Source organism: Mya arenaria, chromosome 13 (genome assembly GCF_026914265.1).
Source record: "Mya arenaria isolate MELC-2E11 chromosome 13, ASM2691426v1".
NCBI lineage: Eukaryota > Metazoa > Mollusca > Bivalvia > Myida > Myidae > Mya > Mya arenaria.
The window spans coordinates 39,735,808-39,755,894 of NC_069134.1; the positions used below are offsets into that span (position 1 = coordinate 39,735,808).

The 20,087-nt window shown below is 37.0% G+C and overlaps 1 protein-coding gene across 2 annotated transcripts; it reads left to right on the forward strand.

Annotated features, from left to right (window-relative positions):
• Window positions 1-490: 490 nt before the first annotated feature.
• LOC128213321 (neurogenic locus notch homolog protein 1-like) lies at window positions 491-19,323 on the forward strand. 2 transcript variants are annotated; one of them, XM_052918923.1, is made up of 15 exons: window positions 491-711; window positions 1,684-1,761; window positions 2,113-2,195; window positions 2,738-2,894; window positions 4,954-5,103; window positions 5,757-5,888; window positions 6,274-6,453; window positions 6,845-8,347; window positions 8,663-8,884; window positions 9,797-10,042; window positions 10,390-10,509; window positions 10,793-10,906; window positions 15,654-15,794; window positions 17,026-17,117; window positions 18,102-19,323. In XM_052918923.1, exons 1-15 carry the CDS (start codon window positions 585-587, stop codon window positions 18,228-18,230), a joined length of 3,474 nt encoding a protein of 1,157 aa, XP_052774883.1. In that variant the 5' UTR covers window positions 491-584; the 3' UTR covers window positions 18,231-19,323. The 2 variants fall into 2 exon arrangements, with proteins under 2 accessions (XP_052774883.1, XP_052774884.1); XM_052918924.1 differs by lacking the exons at window positions 491-711; window positions 1,684-1,761 and having other exon boundaries at window positions 2,137-2,184.
• Window positions 19,324-20,087: the final 764 nt, after the last annotated feature.

Below are 20,087 nucleotides of genomic sequence, written 5' to 3' on the forward strand. Positions count from 1 at the left end.
CAAAGATTGTAAAGAACTTAAAGGTGTGAGCACATAAAACTCATGCATGCTCTAATCTCAATGGTCACAAAATGTACTGGTCAATGGCTATTTGATATTTCAGGCACAAGCGAAGGCATTTGTCATCTTCCTTTGACAACGCTTGTTATAAACATTATAAAACAGTTTTCATACAAAGTTTTGTTTCACAAACATTTGGAGTATATTCAAACATATTAAACATTTCTGTATCTGTATGGGTACATGGTAGATACCAAGATTGGTTTTTATACCATATTGAATTTAAGGAAAATGGGTCGGTTATCCACCCAGTTTTTATTTTTAAGATAAGGCAGTTGAAGACTGTTGAACCAGATGCCTGTGTGTTGAACCAAAAGCTGCCCCTAATCCTTCTTAACACCGGTTGAAAGGAAAGACGTTTTGTTTAAAAATAGTATATATTAGGGTGTAGGTTTTTATGGTTGTGACATGTAAACAACATGGCCGACAGTAGATCGATTTTATTTATGCTGTCTTTAATTTTTGATTTTCTGTCCAATTTTTAAAAAATAGAGATGTGTGCTTAATGTAAAACTTTTCTTAGAATGAAAATATTCCTTGAAAACGTGCACAAGATGATATTTAAGCGCTTCGTTGCCAGGAAGATCTTAAAATCTATAATTTTGTTTGTCGTTATAGTCTCGGAAGTGTCAAACGCAAGAGCACATGCAGGTATACAAAGTTAAGTTATCCACCAATCAGTAAATAAGTTTACACAAACAAAGAATATGTTTTGTGAGGGAGTTGCACGAGGGAATTTCGACAAACTAAAAACATAAATAAGTACAGTAGTTAAGATCCAAGAATTGAAAGAAAGTGCTACATTTCAATATTTAGATTGAATGTTGTGTTAATAAAGAGGTCTGTATTTAAAATGTTTTGTTATTCACTGATGATGAAATTTTGAATTAGCAATAACATGCTTGTTTCTTTATTCTGAATTTCGAGGAGTTGCTATTTTAAAAACTAAAGTCAATTTTTTTAAACAATTAACTTGGAACCATTATATATGTAGTGCCCAAGCGGCAAGGGGCACTTCCAACAGCCTCGCTGTTGATCTAGATTTTGACGTAGTAGTTGTGTCTTCTGCGTGTCAAAAGGTATCGCCATTTGATACTTTCTTTCACTTGAATGGTGTCCGAAGTAATTCAGTAGCATCTGAATGTAGCAGACAATGGTCGGTTAAAGAACTTGTGCAGGACAGGAAATGAAGGTTAAGTAACATGGATAAGGGAGAAGTGTAGTGTTAGCTGTATAAAGGGCACTTCCAACAGCCTCACTGTTGAGCTAGCTTTTATAGCGTTGCAGTTGATGTGCCCACTTTGGGTTGAAAGGTACGGGGTTCATTCACTTTATATATTTCAAAGCAAATCCAAATCTTATAAGCAGTTATCTCCCTTGGTTAGCAGAATTGAAGTAAAGCTGAACTTTAGCTGTATGAACTTTTAAGTGTAATTATCCAGTGATTACTGTACTGTAAGGGAATTATTAATAAACACTGCATGGAGTTTGAGCAAACCGATGTGCAAATATGTCAATTGTTTTGGAAAATTGGTATGTTTAAATTGATACAATGTTCCAATAACACTATAGTAAAATGTACATGTTAAAACCTTGTTGTAAACTTCGCCTTTCTTCTTTCAGTATGTGATCCTAATCCGTGTGTTTATGGTGTGTGTACAGAGTTAGGAAGTGGCCAGTACTACTGTTCATGTTTACCAGGTATATATGAGAGAATAATACAGTTTCATCTTATTTAAATAAACATACATGATTATACATAAAAAATTATGATTAAACATACAATACATTGTACATGTAAGTTTGTAACATGCACACTGTCATGTAGATCTTGACAATCAATTGATATCAAAATATTTGCAAGGGAATGACACCAAGTATGTGTATGTATTTGAAGTAGACAATGATACTTTTTAAGATTTAAAAGGTACGGACCTTATTATTGTGCTCTTTACTATCACCTTCAATAAATGGTAACATTACATGTACATTTATTACTCCAACTTTATGTCATGTATTTTAATGTTTAATGTTTCTGTCCCCTCCTGTTAGGGTATGGTGGCAGCAGATGTGACACTGTGATCCTGAGACGTGTATGTCAATCACAGCCTTGTTTGAATGGAGGTACATGTCAGGTAACTGATACTGTCCATTCTTATGATTTTAAGGCAAGCATTTTCAAGTTGAAAGTAGTAGCCAAGGTTTCGAACATATTTGCAGAAATACACAGAAATACATTTTTTCAAGAACTTTCGGATAAATCGTATAGATGGGCATATCCTGAACTGATAAAGGGTTACTCAGCAACCACCAGCCCGAGATTACACCAGTTGTACAGTACTTACAAGTATTAGTTTTACAGGTTTTTCATTACTCATAAAAAGTATTATCAACTGTTTTCTCACCAAGGTGCAACATCTTGTCAATGACAGTGACTTCGGATGATTGAAAAGAACATTTTTGACAAGTCTTGTAATATATATAAATAAATTCTAACTAACTAAAACAATGTTAAAGGTACATTTGGATGATCATGAAACTTAGTTTGCATATGCTTAGTGCTTACAATATTAATTGACATAAAGCAAGTCCCATAACTAAGAAAAATGGACAAGCATTCAGACCCACTTGTGGTACTCTTGTTTTATCCATAACTTTCTGTACATACTTTTTGTAGGCCTTATCTGGTCGATACAGTTGCACATGTCGAGAGGGCTTCACAGGTTCCCGATGTGAAAAAGAACTACTGATGTGTGAATCATCACCTTGTGTACATGGCTTCTGTGTTAACACACCTGGAGGGTTTATGTGTACCTGCGATACCCCTTACACAGGTAATAGATTAAATATATCCCCATACTGGTTTATACAGTTCAGAGAGTATGTTTGTTATCCGGGCCAAAAGGTTAGCTGTTAGAGCACCTGACTTGCAAGACAGGATGTCCCAGGTTAGACGTATTAAGCCGCATACTCTACTGAGCTTGCGACAATTATTATATAATGTCTTTTGCAAACAGATGAAATATTAAATTTACTCATATATCTTTAATCTTTGTTAGAATTCTTTTTATGTTTCACAGACACCTAGCTGTTGTTTTCTCTGTCAGTTTTTGCTGTGTTTCTAAACAATAACTTTAGAATTACTTTTGATGTGGAGTCTTCAAACTTGGTATGCATATTGTCCATTATAAGTCAGTAGATGACTCCTATTGGAGTCATAGATTAAGGTCATGGTGACTTATAATCATCCAGATTTCCACATCAATTTCGCGTAATTCTAGTTTATTGTTTCATTATTTTTGAAGTGTAAGAATAATCTTATTAGCTTGACTATTCGAAGAATAAGGAGAGCTATACTATTCAACCCTAGCGTCAGCGTCACACCTTGGTCAAATGTTTTGTATGTAAGCACCTTTAAGTCATTATCTCAGCAAATAAATCATTTATTGCATTGATACTTTAGATATGTGTTCCCAACTATCTAACCTACTTAATTGTTGGAGTTTGAAAACACTTTTTTGAATATGATGCAAATAATGGGCCTTTATTATTCGACCTTTGCGGTTTTGCATGTGGGCATACAGGTTAATATCTAAGAAATACTTAATGTATTGCATTGAGATGATATACAAAGGTACTCAACCATCCAAGCTACTTGAATAACCAAGTTAGATAACTGTATTTTGCATAAAATGCAAATAATGGCCCTTTATTATTCGACTTAGAAATACTGGATTAGGTTTTGCATGTAACCACATTTCAGTCAGTATCTCAGCAAATACTGTATACAATATAAAATCATGTATTGCATTGAAACTTTATACAAAGGATCCTGACCATCCAACCTTTTTAAATAATCAAGTTAGATGACTCTATCTTGCATGTAAAAAAATGAATTGCCCCTTATTATTCGACTTAAAATAAAGTATTGCATGTAAGCAGGCTTAAGTCAATAACTCAGCAACTACTTGATGTATTGCATTGAAACCTTATACAATCAAGTTTATATATAATGCAAATTTTGCCCCTTTATTATTGGACTTAGAAATTCTTGGTAAGGTTTTGCATGTAATAAAATTTTACATTGATTAATACATTATGACCAAAACTTTGCAATCCTTAAACCAGCGGAATAGTCAAGTGACAGCTCTTGTTATAGTTAAACTTTGTTTTTGTGTTTAGACCACATAATTATATAACATTTTCTCCCACCTCAGATAAGTAGATCCAATAATTTAACCATGCTAGATATTCTTTTCTTGCCCTTGGGCGAAGATAAAATGCCCGTATGGAACGCCTTTTACCACATTGTAATTACCTCCCTTGTTGAAGACTGTCAAAGGAAATCTTGTCTTATTGTAATATTTAGAACGCTAATTAATTATTTCTCGCTTCAAATGTCACCATAAAACAGTTTTCACGCACCATTCAAGAAATAATGCTTCATTCTCCTTAGAACTATTTAAAAAGACCGATTTGACTATTAACATTAACTGGATCACTGCGCGTATATCCATGACAACCACGTGCTATCGCATATCCATACGCACTTATTTTCACTAAGCAAAAAAGAGTTCCAGCAAAAAATACATTTTTACTTAATTTTGTTTAACTGAGGTGGGAGAAAAAGCATCTACCATAGCCGCTCGTATAAGATATGTCCATCCCGACCCTCGCGCCGGGTGTTTTGCGGAAACTTGGTAAACCTCGTTTCCGCAAAACACCCTAAGCTCGGGTCGGAATGAACCTATCTTACACTCTCGGCCATGGAAGATACTTATAATCTACATTGACATTTAAAATGGGTATGATTGATTTGTTTATGATAAGAAGGCACATATTTCAAAATACTGCACATAAATTATCTACTCACTGGTTCTTTTCTTTTTATAGGAAAGCTGTGTGATGTGAATGTCAATGACTGTGCAAGTCAACCCTGTCAGCATGGTGGGGAGTGCTTTGACGGGATGGGGGAATACTTCTGTGTGTGTCCACTTGGTCGGGCAGGGTCGCGCTGTGAGCGGGAACAGACATGTGAAAATGGTAACAGGAGTGACGCAAAACTTTGCAGTGCTATATTTTTGTCTCGTTTTGTTTAGTTATGTATACTTTTGTGTATATGTGACAGCTTAAAATATTTGAAAAAAAAAACCTCTTACTGACTTTGTACACACAGTTAAAGCATTATGTAAATGAAACATGTTAAAAACAGATTCAATTTAAAAACTCGTTCTAAATGTAGTTTACAACTACTGTACATATAATACAGTAACTATATATGTCATGTACACACAAATTATGCAAAAGTGACAAATGAATTCTTAAAAGGGACTAGCGTCATGTTTTGGCACCAAAAATGAGTTTTCCCGGGAATGCACATGAAAACAAATTAATATTTAAATTATTTTACTCTTTGATACTGAAATTGCAGAAAAAGTATAAAAAAAACCCTGGTTGTAGTGATTGTTGCAAAACCCACGCGGGTAAATTTTTTTAGAAAACTGACACTTTATCCACTCGCTCGCAAGGGTTCACAGTTTTTTACACTAATTAAAAAATGAATTTTACAATTCATGAAATAGTCCCTTTAAGGCATTTATTTGTTAAATCCATTCATCTGTGAGAACCTTGATCTGAGATTCAGGGCAAAAATACTTGAAGTTACATATGTATAATTGAGGCTTCCATTATTTCAGGGGACCCCTGTGCGAATCATGGGGTGTGTGTACCGGGTGACCCCAAGTCATGTATCTGCATGCAGGGTTTCACAGGGGCCAGGTGTGAAACCAACATTGACAACTGTGTGAACAATGGATGCAAGAACGGGGGTACATTGTGTGTTTGTATTCTTTTTAAATAATCTACTTACATATGATACACCCATCACTGACTCTTTTTTTTAAGACGCACACGTCTTAAATGTGAAAAAGATATATCTTAAAAGTTTGCAGGTTATTATTGGCAAAATCAATTAGCTCTATAAATGTGCACATTCACATATTAGAAAAAAAATATCAAAATTAAGCATAAAAAACATTATAAAAGTCTAGCAAACTCCTGAGTTTACTGTGCTTGGAGATTAATTGTACCGGTAAATGTTGTATAATTTTCAGTAATGAATATTCAAATAAATGTAAACATGTTGGACCAATGTTCACAGGGGCATGGTTCAAGAAGAAGCATTAAATATATGATTGCTGTTATTCCCTCCAGGCACCTGTGTAGATGTTGACAGTGGATATACATGCACCTGTGTGCCAGAATTTACAGGGGATAAGTGTGAGTCGCCACTGGACCCCTGTCTATCCAGCCCCTGTAAGAATGGGGCCAAATGTGTACCTGGGTCCTCACCTGTCACACCCTACAGTTGCTACTGTGTGTCACCCTTCTCTGGTCAGCTTTTGCTTGTTTATATAATCTTATGATACCATAATCTGTTTTTTTATAGTAATGAGTCAAGTTTGTTGTCAGAGAAATGGTGGTTCACAATCTTAAAATTGTTTGGCATAACTCATAAATCACTCAAGAGATTCACATAAAACTAAGAACGCAAGGTACTAATACTACCAATATGCGTACATGTCGGGAGATCAATAGCTCTGGCTTTAATATCACAGATGTTAAGCCCCTTGACTGAGAAAAACTGATCAGATTTGGAATCTACTTTAAGTGCATTTTTTTTTAACGGTATTCAAAGTTGATTAAAAAGATAAAAATGTAAATGAAATGCATTCCACTTTTCTATTCCTAAACATACTTAGCAGTGGCTTTTATCATTTAACAGGGGACCAATGTGAGATCACCAACAATTTTGTATGCCAAGCTGTTACCTACCCTTGCCTTAATGGTGGGAAATGTTCACCAGTGGCTGGTTCTTATCACTGCACATGCCCACTTCATTATGACGGGAACCAGTGTGAAATACCAGTTCCCTGTGCAAGTCAGCCATGTTTGAACAATGGCAAATGTTTACAAAAGGGAGGGAACCAGTATGAATGTTTGTGTCCAGAGCCATTCACTGGACAAAACTGTGAAAGTAGGATTCCATGTGCTCAGAATTTGTGTCAAAATGAAGGTCAATGCAAAATTAATGAGGATATTGAAATATGTGAATGTCAGGATGGGTTTTCTGGTGATTTTTGTCAATTTCAGTCCAATTGTTATCCGAATCCTTGTAAAAACAACGGACAATGTACTCCATTAGGTTTGACTTTCTTTGAATGCTTATGCCCAAACATGTACACAGGAACACTTTGTGAGACAGAAATAACCTCCCCTTGTACTTCTTCTCCATGTGAAAATGGAGGTACGTGTCTAAATATAGCAGCCAATGAATATCAATGTCAATGTCTGGCAGGATTCAGTGGACAAAATTGTGAAGTTCTTTCAAAAGCGTGTGACTCAGCACCTTGCTTAAATGGCGCAACTTGTCAAAATTTATTGAATGGAGGATATTTGTGTCAATGCATGAACAATTATACTGGAATTAATTGTCAGTACTTTAAGTCAAGTTTGTCATGCGATTTGTGCGTAAACAAGGAAAGATGTGTGAGCACATCTGATGACATTTTCTGTGAATGCTTGCCAAATTATTCCGGAAAGTTTTGCAATGTGAGTCTGCCATGTTTGAGTACTTCCTGTCAAAATAATGGTGTTTGTGAAAATGTGAATGAGCAGGAATTTGAATGTATTTGCAATGTTAACACAACAGGGAAGCTTTGTGAGACAGTTCTTCCATGCAGTTCAATGCCATGTAAAAATGGAGGAATTTGTGAAAATTCTGATGACTTTATGTCATATACATGTGTTTGTAGACAGTATTACACTGGTTTAGACTGTGGACAGTATTTACCTTGCGGAAACTCACCATGTGTCAATGGCGGGAGTTGTCAAGATGAAAATGATGGTCAGTACACATGTAAATGTCCAGAGGTGTATACTGGAATAAAATGCCAAATTTTCGACCCCTGTGGAAGCATTCCTTGTAAAAACAATGGAGTTTGCTCGAATAACACTGATGGAACATACCTATGTACATGCACTGATGATTTTGAAGGCATTCACTGCGAAACTAGAAAATTCCCATGTGAATCCAACCCTTGTAAAAATGGGGGAGAGTGTGAACATATTTCTGAGGGCATGTATCAGTGTAAATGTGGTATTCTGTACGCGGGAAAAGACTGTGAGACTTATGTCCCCTGTGCCAGTTCGCCTTGTCAAAACGATGGACTTTGCTTTAATGGGAAGGATTCCTACACCTGTGAATGTCCAGAAAATTATATTGGAGGTAATTTTCACCGTTTTGTTTATTCTAAGACTTTATCAAATTACTGAAAAAAGCATAACAATTTGATAAAAAAATCTTCTTCACCGTCATGCATGCTCACGTTTTTACCTATTTAACTTGTATTTTAAGATGTTTTAATCAAAATAAGTAAACTGACTTCTACATATATTCATGTTTTGTTGCTGATATTTTTTAATATGTCGTTTACTAATTTTTGGTATTCCATCTGTGCATATTGCAACAAATGTATAATTCATTAAAATTATTATCAATAAAGTTTCCTTGTTGAATAAAATGCTCTTACTTTTATTGCAGACAGTTGTGAAACTGGCCTGCCTTGTGCATCCCGGCCATGTATTCAAGGGACATGTGAAAATTCTGCAGACGGCCTCACTTTCATCTGCACATGTTACCCTGGTTACAGAGGGAAATTGTGTGATGTAATCATCTCCTCCTGTGATGAGAGCACCTGTCTCCATGGCAACTGTGTGTCAGGAGCAGACAACAATAGTTGTGTTTGTGACCCTGGATTTAAAGGTGAGTGTGAGAAAGGGTGTTACACAGTTATATCCCTTTGAGACATAGCACCTCCTTCCATGGCAAATGTGGATCGTGAGCATTTGGAACTCCTCGGCCATTATTATCAAAAAACAACCTCTGATCTAGATGGACGGCTGAAATGTCAGAAATTGGTACACTTTAACTCAGCTGCAAGCAGATCGCGTAGTAGTTTTAATTAAGTTAGCAGTTAAACATAATGACTTAACTCTTGGAAATCTGAATTATGTTTGCAATAATACACTTCACTAGCAATCAATTGAAACTTAGATCTACAAATACAAGCTAAAACACTACATTTATTTAATAATATCATACAAAATTTTATGAACTACTTCTTCTGATATACCAGCATACATGTACATCCAAGGTTGTTTTCGATAAAAAAGGCCAAGGAGTTCTGAATGGTCAGGAACAGACAACACTAGCTGTGTTTGTGAAACTGGAATTGAAGGTGAGTGTGAGAAAGTGTGGGACATAATTACCTCCATGTTTTATGAAAACACCTGTTTCCATGGCAACTGTGTCAGGATCAGAATACACCTGGTTCCATAGTAAGTGTGACACATATGACTCTTTGTGATGAATTTCCAAGGCAACTGTGTGTCGGAAGCAGACATTACTTTCTGTTTATTTGACCATGGTTTCAAAGGTGAATACAATAAACTCTGACCCAGTATCCTACTTTAGTCATGACATAATTTTCTACTTATGCCATGAAAGAAAGTCTGAGTAAGAATATCTTCTTTTCCCATAAAATGCATGATAAGCATTATGCATTATTAGATTATAAGCATTATGCATTATGCATTTTAAGATTTAAGCATTATGTATAATATGTTTTACAATGTGTTGATCAAATTGATGTTATATCTTTATGTTATCTGACAGGATCCCAGTGTGACATTGCCAAGACGGCCTGCGACTCAAATCCATGTCAAAATGGTGCTCAGTGTCAGCCAAGTGGACAGAATTCATTCATCTGTAACTGCTTGTCTGGTTTCAAAGGCAACCTATGTCAGGATCGTCTAGATGCTTGCTTTTCTCAGCCCTGTTTAAATGGAGCAACATGTGTGCAATGTAGTGGCCCTGATTGCTTGGTGGGATTTGAATGTGTTTGTGCAGTTGGATTTAAAGGTAGAAATTTGTTTAAAATTTAATGATCTCTCGTTTTGCTATTTTGGTCTAAAAGCTCAACCAAACTATCTGTATTCACCCTTAAAGTTATATCTGCGTACTTTCTTGGTCTGAAACTATCACAGTATGATTATCATATAATATACATTTATTAGTTGTTATTGTTATGTTAATCATTTGCATATGAATGTAGGTAATGCGTTTTGATGTGGTAGCATTACTGCGAAGGATGTTAATAATTTGTTCCAACAGTGGCTGTTAGCACAAACACATTGATTGAATCATTATTTAACAAAATAATTATGTAAATTTGAATAAGGTTTGAATTCCTTACCGCTATCTTTCAGGAGAGCGATGTGAAAATTTTCAGTCTCCCTGCGACCTTGCACCCTGTCTGAATGAGGGTCTGTGTATCGAAGATAGCTCAGAGCAGGGTTACGCATGTCAGTGCAACACTGGGTTCTCAGGTTAGTGTCAATAAATTAATGAGAAACAAAAATGATGATAACAATTATGAAAACTATTATTTTCATGAATTGATTTTTTATATTGAAAGCGTCAGCAATGATTTTTTTGTTCCTGATTAGTCAAAGGAGGGTAAATATTCTTTGGTACCTGTCAATATATTTTTTCAATGTATACAAAGGCTATGAGAGTACCTTGTGTATCATAACTTTCTATTATGAGACAAAGAAATGAGCTTAAAGGGGGAGAAAGTGTGTGTTATACTATTTGTTACTATTTTTGTAGGATCACGCTGTGAGAGTTCAGTGAACCCATGTAGCAGTAGACCCTGTCATAACAACGCTGAATGTGTGCCTACTGACTCCCTCTACAGCTGTCTATGTTCAGGCCCTTTCACAGGTTTGTGCTGGTTGAAGATAGCTATATATTTTTTTTATTTCAATAATGCGTTCAGGTACTTACATACCTACAGCATATGCGAACACAAGTACGAACAATGAACATAAACATTTTCATATGTGCTAGTTGAAGATAGCTGTACATGTCTCACCATGAGACTTCAGTGAACCCACGTAGCAGTAGACTTTGAACCCATGTAGCAGTAGACTTTGAAACCACGTAGCAGTAGACTTTGAACCCATGTTTGAACCCACGTAGCAGTAGACTTTGAACCCATGTAGCAGTAGACTTTGAACCCATGTAGCAGTAGACTTTGAAACCACGTAGCAGTAGACTTTGAATCCATGTTTGAACCAACGTAGCAGTAGACTTTGTACCCACGTAGCAGTAGACTTTGAACCCACGTAGCAGTAGACTTTGAACCCACGTAGCAGTAGACTTTGAACCCATGTAGCAGTAGACTTTGAACCCATGTAGCAGTAGACTTTGAAACCACGTAGCAGTAGACTTTGAACCCATGTTTGAACCAACGTAGCAGTAGACTTTGAACCCATGTAGCAGTAGACTTTGAACCCACGTAGCAGTAGACTTTGAAACCACGTAGCAGTAGACTTTGAACTCATGTTTGAACCAACGTAGCAGTAGACTTTGAACCCATGAAGCAGTAGACTTTGAACCCATGTAGCAGTAGACTTTGAACCCATGTAGCAGTAGACTTTGAACCCATGTTTGAACCCACGTAGCAGTAGACTTTGAACCCACGTAGCAGTAGACTTTGAACCCATGTAGCAGTAGACTTTGAACCCATGTAGCAGTAGACTTTGAAACCACGTAGCAGTAGACTTTGTACCCATGTTTGAACCAACGTAGCAGTAGACTTTGAACCCATGTAGCAGTAGACTTTGAACCCATGTTTGAACCAACGTAGCAGTAGACTTTGAACCCATGTAGCAGTAGACTTTGAACCCATGTAGCAGTAGACTTTGAACCCATGTAGCAGTAGACTTTGAACCCATGTTTGAACCCACGTAGCAGTAGACTTTGAACCCACGTAGCAGTAGACTTTGAACCCATGTAGCAGTAGACTTTGAACCCATGTAGCAGTAGACTTTGAACCCATGTAGCAGTAGACTTTGAACCCACGTAGTTGTAGACTTTGAACCCATGTAGCAGTAGACTTTGAACCCATGTAGCAGTAGACTTTGAACCCATGTTTGAACCCACGTAGCAGTAGACTTTGAACCCATGTAGCAGTAGACTTTGAACCCATGTAGCAGTAGACTATGAAACCACGTAGCAGTAGACTTTGAACCCATGTAGCAGTAGACTTTGAAACCACGTAGCAGTAGACTTTGAACCCATGTAGCAGTAGACTTTGAACCCATGTTTGAACCCATGTAGCAGTAGACTTTGAACCCATGTAGCAGTAGACTTTGAACCCATGAAGCAGTAGACTTTGTACCCATGTAGCAGTAGACTTTGAACCCATGTAGCAGTAGACTTTGAACCCATGTAGCAGTAGACTTTGAACCCATGTAGCAGTAGACTTTGAACCCATGTAGCAGTAGACTTTGAACCCATGAAGCAGTAGACTTTGAACCCATGTAGCAGTAGACTTTGAACCCATGTAGCAGTAGACTTTGAATCCACGTAGCAGTAGACTTTGTACCCATGAAGCAGTAGACTTTGAACCCATGAAGCAGTAGACTTTGAATCCACGTAGCAGTAGACTTTGTACCCATGTAGCAGTAGACTTTGAATCCATGTAGCAGTAGACTTTGAACCCACGTAGCAGTAGACTTTGTACCCATGTAGCAGTAGACTTTGAATCCACCTAGCAGTAGACTTTGTACCCATGAAGCAGTAGACTTTGTACCCATGTAGCAGTAGACTTTGTACCCATGTAGCAGTAGACTTTGTACCCATGTAGCAGTAGACTTTGTACCCATGTAGCAGTAGACTTTGTACCCATGTAGCATTAGACTTTGAACCCACGTAGCAGTAGACTTTGTACCCATGTAGCAGTAGACTTTGAACCCATATAGCAGTAGACTTTGTACCCATGTAGCAGTAGACTTTGAACCCATGTAGCAGTAGACTTTGTACCCATGTAGCAGTAGACTTTGAATCCACGTAGCAGTAGACTTTGTACCCATGAAGCAGTAGACTTTGTACCCATGTAGCAGTAGACTTTGAACCCATGTTTGAACCCACGTAGCAGTAGACTTTGTACCCATGTAGCAGTAGACTTTTAACCCACGTAGCAGTAGACTTTGTACCCATGTAGCAGTAGACTTTGAATCCACGTAGCAGTAGACTTTGTACCCATGTAGCAGTAGACTTTGAATCCACGTAGCAGTAGACTTTGTACCCATGTAGCAGTAGACTTTGAACCCACGTAGCAGTAGACTTTGTACCCATGTAGCAGTAGACTTTGAACCCATGTAGCAGTAGACTTTGTACCCATGTAGCAGTAGACTTTGAATCCACGTAGCAGTAGACTTTGTACCCATGAAGCAGTAGACTTTGTACCCATGTAGCAGTAGACTTTGAACCCATGTTTGAACCCACGTAGCAGTAGACATTGTACCCATGTAGCAGTAGACTTTGAACCCACGTAGCAGTAGACTTTGTACCCATGTAGCAGTAGACTTTGAATCCACGTAGCAGTAGACTTTGTACCCATGTAGCAGTAGACTTTGAATCCACGTAGCAGTAGACTTTGTACCCATGAAGCAGTAGACTTTGAACCCATGTAGCAGTAGACTTTGAATCCACGTAGCAGTAGACTTTGTACCCATGTAGCAGTAGACTTTGAACCCATGTAGCAGTAGACTTTGTACCCATGAAGCAGTAGACTTTGAACCCATGTAGCAGTAGACTTTGAATCCACGTAGCAGTAGACTTTGTACCCATGTAGCAGTAGACTTTGAACCCATGTAGCAGTAGACTTTGAATCCACGTAGCAGTAGACTTTGTACCCATGTAGCAGTAGACTTTGAATCCACGTAGCAGTAGACTTTGTACCCATGAAGCAGTAGACTTTGAACCCATGTAGCAGTAGACTTTGAATCCACGTAGCAGTAGACTTTGTACCCATGTAGCAGTAGACTTTGAACCCATGTAGCAGTAGACTTTGTACCCATGAAGCAGTAGACTTTGAACCCATGTAGCAGTAGACTTTGAATCCACGTAGCAGTAGACTTTGTACCCATGAAGCAGTAGACTTTGAACCCATGTAGCAGTAGACTTTGAATCCACGTAGCAGTAGACTTTGTACCCATGTAGCAGTAGACTTTGAACCCATGTAGCAGTAGACTTTGTACCCATGAAGCAGTAGACTTTGAACCCATGAAGCAGTAGACTTTGTACCCATGTAGCAGTAGACTTTGAACCCACGTAGCAGTAGACTTTGAACCCATGTAGCAGTAGACTTTGTACCCACGTAGCAGTAGACTTTGAACCCATGTAGCAGTAGACTTTGAACCCACGTAGCAGTAGACTTTGTACCCATGTAGCAGTAGACTTTGAACCCACGTAGCAGTAGACTTTGAACCCATGAAGCAGTAGACTTTGTACCCATGTAGCAGTAGACTTTGAACCCACGTAGCAGTAGACTTTGAACCCATGTAGCAGTAGACTTTGAACCCACGTAGCAGTAGACTTTGAACCCATGTAGCAGTAGACTTTGAACCCATGTAGCAGTAGACTTTGAACCCACGTAGCAGTAGACTTTGAACCCACGTAGCAGTAGACTTTGAACCCATGAAGCAGTAGACTTTGAACCCACGTAGCAGTAGACTTTGAACCCACGTAGCAGTAGACTTTGAACCCATGAAGCAGTAGACTTTGAACCCACGTAGCAGTAGACTTTGAACCCATGTAGCAGTAGACTTTGAACCCATGAAGCAGTAGACTTTGAACCCATGAAGCAGTAGACTTTGAACCCACGTAGCAGTAGACTTTGAACCCACGTAGCAGTAGACTTTGAACCCATAAGCAGTAGACTTTGAACCCACGTAGCAGTAGACTTTGAACCCACTTAGCAGTAGACTTTGAACCCATGAAGCAGTAGACTTTGTACCCACGTAGCAGTAGACTTTGAACCCTTTGAACCCATGTAGCAGTAGACTTTGAACCCATGAAGCAGTAGACTTTGTACCCATGAAGCAGTAGACTTTGAACCCATGTAGCAGTAGACTTTGAATCCACGTAGCAGTAGACTTTGTACCCATGAAGCAGTAGACTTTGAACCCACATAGCAGTAGACTTTGTACCCATGAAGCAGTAGACTTTGAATCCACGTAGCAGTAGACTTTGTACCCATGAAGCAGTAGACTTTGAATCCACGTAGCAGTAGACTTTGTACCCATGAAGCAGTAGACTTTGAATCCACGTAGCAGTAGACTTTGAACCCATGAAGCAGTAGACTTTGAACCCATGTAGCAGTAGACTTTGAATCCATGAAGCAGTAGACTTTGAACCCATGAAGCAGTAGACTTTGTACCCATGTAGCAGTAGACTTTGTACCCATGAAGCAGTAGACTTTGTACCCATGAAGCAGTAGACTTTGAACCCATACAGCTTCCTGTTTTCAGGCCCATACCCAAGTATTAGCTAGTTGAAGTAAGCTATACATGTTTTTCATTATATGTCCACTTCATAAAATGTATAAATATATTTTTTAATGAAGGGTTGAAAAGCATCACCAATTTTATATGTGTCATTAGAAACTTGTATTTTACAGGACCCCACTGTGAGACTAGGATCAAAAACTGTGTGGACCACCAGCCTTGTAAAAACGAGGGAATATGTAACAACGACTCAATATCCGCTTATTGCGAGTGTCCCAGAGGGTTTTATGGCATCTTCTGTGAATACATCACAAGTATGTTCCATTTAAGTGTTATAATATGATGATGATAATGCCTCTGATTTGTAATAAGAAATTTATTTTTCTTAAGAATAAAGTCTTTTTTTGTGATGTAAAGTAGTTAAATTTTGAAATGGTTTTATATTCGCAATTTTTCACAAATCAATTAGGTTGTGAATTTAAAACCTAGTATAATACTAAATTACATATAGTGTTTATGATCAGCTATGAAATTAATGTAATACATGCTACTTCATAGATATTTGAAAATATATATTATATCTTTATTTGTTATAATTTATGTACATCATTTTTTTTCTTTTATACAGATGGTAAGGTATATTAATGTTGTGCTAAACTAGCTTCACACAAAACACATTTTCTCAGTCACCAGCTGTTATTTGTCAATGAGCACAAAATTGTCACCAATCTCACCGTTAACATGTAGTAATGATTGAAACCTGAATCTTTTTTAACACTGCATGCTGTCATGGGATGGTTGCGTGAGTTTCCAGTTTAGAATTAAATGCAAACCCAAAATATCTCAGTGATAAAGAGTCCACTTACTGTTTGGGAGATCGTGGGTTCAATCCCTGACTGTGTCATAACAAAGAGTGTCATAGAAATGGAACCAGCAGCTCCCTGGCCTAGCCCTCTGCTTGGAGGGAAGTTCTGGGAAACTGGTCACTCAGTATTTATCAAACAGAGGAAAGTTGTCTTCAGTGTATCTGAAGATCTGTAACTTTACACTGAGCAAGTTTAAGAATCAGAGGGTCTATTAGAAAATAAGTAAGGTAACAACTTGGACCTCTTTCTGTTATATCCGGCTGTCCTCCAAAAAGAAATAAGTCTAATGTACTATTAATTGCTATTGTATATCGCAAGATCTGAATAACATTCGTAGAGTTTGTGACATTAATGTCTAATGAACATAGATAAAAAAGGCATTCGTCTTCATCTTATCATATTTGTGCTATTAATTTATCAGGATGTTATGAACATGTCTAATGAACATACCGGTAGATAAAAAAGGCATTCGTCTTCATCTTATCATATTTGTGCTATCAATTTATCAGGATGTTATATAAACATATAGACCTGTCTTTTTTTTATTCTTGACCAACAGAATGTTTATATTATTAAGTTAAAAAGCAACAACAAAAATATGGTAGAAGTGAAACTCTTAGCTATGACAGTTTGCTGACTTCGTGTAAAATACAAGTGATCAAGTTTGATATTACTTCAGGCGTGGAGTGCTTGGCATCACCATGTGGGAATGGCGGAGAATGTTGGATGAAGGATAGGACACCAGTTTGTCAGTGTCCGGCTGGTTTTACTGTGAGTGGGATTTTGTAATTGTACAGTCAAACCTCTTTGGCTAGAACTCCCAGGGACTGGCCAAAATATCATGAGCCTCAGAAAATTTGAACCTCATCAAGGTTGATCAGCCAACAAGGTATTCGATTCAAGCGAGTTCAAGGCAACGGGGTTTGACAGTATCTGTATTCCTTTGTTGTTTTAGCTCATCAGAGCAGAATGTGCTCAAGGTGAGCTATTGTGATTGGTCTTTGTCTGTCGGCCGTCCATCCGTCCGTTGCTTAAAAAGCATCTCCTCTGAAACTAACAGGCCAAATTCAATGAAACTTCACAGGAAGCTTCCTTGGGTGTCCTTTTACAAATATATGACAAGGCATCATCAGTAAAGATATGTTTAAATTGCAACATTCTTATTAATGCTTTATCACAGAGTTGTGGCCTTTTGGTGAGCATTTAAGGGCCATCATGGCCCTCTTGTTTTATATTTTGATTACAGACAGCCTTTCTGATGCAATTGATGTTAATGTTTATAAGAATGGGATGAGAGTCGTAGAGAGGGATAGTTACCTGCCTTTTCACCCTGGGGGAATCTGGTTTGAACCCCACAGGGGGCATTTTCTCTTGGCATATTTAAGGGGTCTTCCATGCTGGGGTCTGGGTTCAGAAAACATCTTAAGTCCTTTCCCAACTAAAGTTGAATTCTTAAAATTTTAGAAGTCGAATGAAAAGATATTAATAAGTGCTTTTAACATAATTTAAAAATAAAAATATTACCATGTCCCTTGAATTAGGAAACTGACTTAGGTTGCAAATTTACTTAAGATGTCTTATGAATACCAGCCATGAAAAATGATTCATAATTTCTCCCAAATCAAGCTTTTAATAAAAAGATTGGCTCAGATCAATATTGAAACGTTTGTGTAAATTTACTTGTGTTTTACTATATATGCCTACCAAAACCACATCACATACCATGTAATAACAGTTTTCTTTTTTCATTTGTAGGGTCAGTTCTGTGAAATTCTGGAGGATTTTGACTGTACAAATTCTCCATGCTTAAATGGAGGATTCTGTCAAAACAGTCAGTGTTTGTGCCCTGTTGGATATAGCGGCGCACACTGTCAGAATACATAGATGTCTACATTATTTAATGTCACTGGACTGCATGATTGCTAGAACATTCAGTGTGTGCCCTGTGAGTTATAGAATTCCACATTGTCAGAATAAATAGCTTTCATCATAAGGGAAGCCTCTTGTCATAGAGGTATCACTTTTTACATAGATTGTATTTTATGTTTCACGTTTGAAACAGATCATATTTAATAGGGGTTTAATTGTCCTTCCTTAATAGCAATATTTTTTTTATTTACTGGCAGTATATATTATTTATTTCCAAAGGAATTGTATGACTAGTCAAGGATTTGGCTTTTTTGAATTTTCAAGTAACACATTCCAGTTTTTTTAACCTCATATATAACAGCCCCTTCCCCAAATATCTATTAAGATATAAATTTCCCTCCAGTATTTCTAATCTTTCATTTTTTTTATATTTCATATTTACTACTCTATTGATATTTTACTACATTTGCCCCCAAAATGCCTCCAAAGTGTTTGAAAAAGTACCAGTTCCCCTTTTCAAAGGCCCAGTGCCCCTTCCCTTTTTCAGAAAAAAAAAACCTGCATTCAATGCATTCAATTCAATTTGTAACCTTTACGAGACTTATGATTTAATAATATTTTGTCAATTGCTTGTTGGTAACATGGTACCTTTGGTGCCATCTATGAACATATCGTATGATCGATTTTACAAATAATTTATTCTTGTTTGTTATGATATATCTAACCTATCAGTTTGAAGTTATGATTTTGCAATAATTTGTCACCTGCTCGTTAATAATATGGTATGTCATATCGCTGGGTGATTCGATTGATTCATATTCCTGTAATTGAGCATGGGCAACTGCCTGACAAGAACAGACAGTGTTTACAGAGTGCAGCTTTAAATTAGTTCAAGAAATTCCATATTGTTAATTTATAGAACATCATGCAGTATTATTTGTTGTTCTTATTGTTAGATTATTTTTTATATAGATAAATTTTCACTGTTAATGCATTGATTAATATTATTTTGTTTTTATTGTATGGGTGTATAAATTGTTATTGAAGTCTCATTTTACAAGTTTTATTTACATTTTTCAATGTTTCCACTTTGTGCAATATTAAAAGATGCAATACCCGGTACATTACTTGATTGTGTTCATTTACAATTATACATAGAACTTACATATCAGTTTCTGTAAAAAACGTTTATAAATCTTGTTTATCTAAAATAAACAGTTGTTCAACAATGATTTCAGTTGTTATTATTTTAAATACAGAGGTACTTAAAGTGGTTGAAATTATCACAAGCCCGCAAGCCCTGCACTGGTAAAATGCTTTCCGGGCTTGCTCATATTCTGGGTTCTATATGGCAGGGCTTGTTCAAAAATGCAATGCCAAGCAGTAGTATATGAATTCGGGCTTGTTCATCCAAAAAACTAATTTCGATGACTGTGCTCAAGTTCAGGATTCAAGTGCTAAAGAACAGAGCTTTTTAATTCGGACTATAGTTTAGTTGCTCAGACAAACACTTGCTTCAAAAACAGTACGAACTACCTTGAAATGAATTCAAATGACTTTAGAAAACAATTTCAAAAGATGTCTTAGGCCCTACAATTTTGATAAATGGCTAATTAATGCTATGTCGGAAGGAAACATTTTGCTCGAATGATGACTTTAATCAAAGTGAACTTCTTTTTCTTTTCCTTTCACCATTGTAAATGAACCAAAGGGCAGTCTATGCCACTTAAAGAGCACCATCTCCGTTATATTACCAGAGTTTTATTAGGTGAGTAGTTTCCTCAAACACTTGGACAAACCTGTTTCCAAAATAATGTTTTGACAGTGCTACATCAAGCGGCAGTTTTGTGAAAACTTGTGGAAGTGTTTTAA

What these genes read in the sequence shown, in the direction of transcription:
- LOC128213321 (XM_052918923.1), top strand. Translation starts at nt 585, where the DNA reads ATGAAAATATTCCTTGAAAACGTGCACAAGATGATATTTAAGCGCTTC. An exon ending in CTACTGTTCATGTTTACCAG is followed by an intron (nt 1,762 to 2,112) that starts GTATATATGAGA and finishes CCCTCCTGTTAG; the next exon opens with GGTATGGTGGCAGCAGATGT. An exon ending in TTGTGACCCTGGATTTAAAG is followed by an intron (nt 8,885 to 9,796) that starts GTGAGTGTGAGA and finishes GTTATCTGACAG; the next exon opens with GATCCCAGTGTGACATTGCC.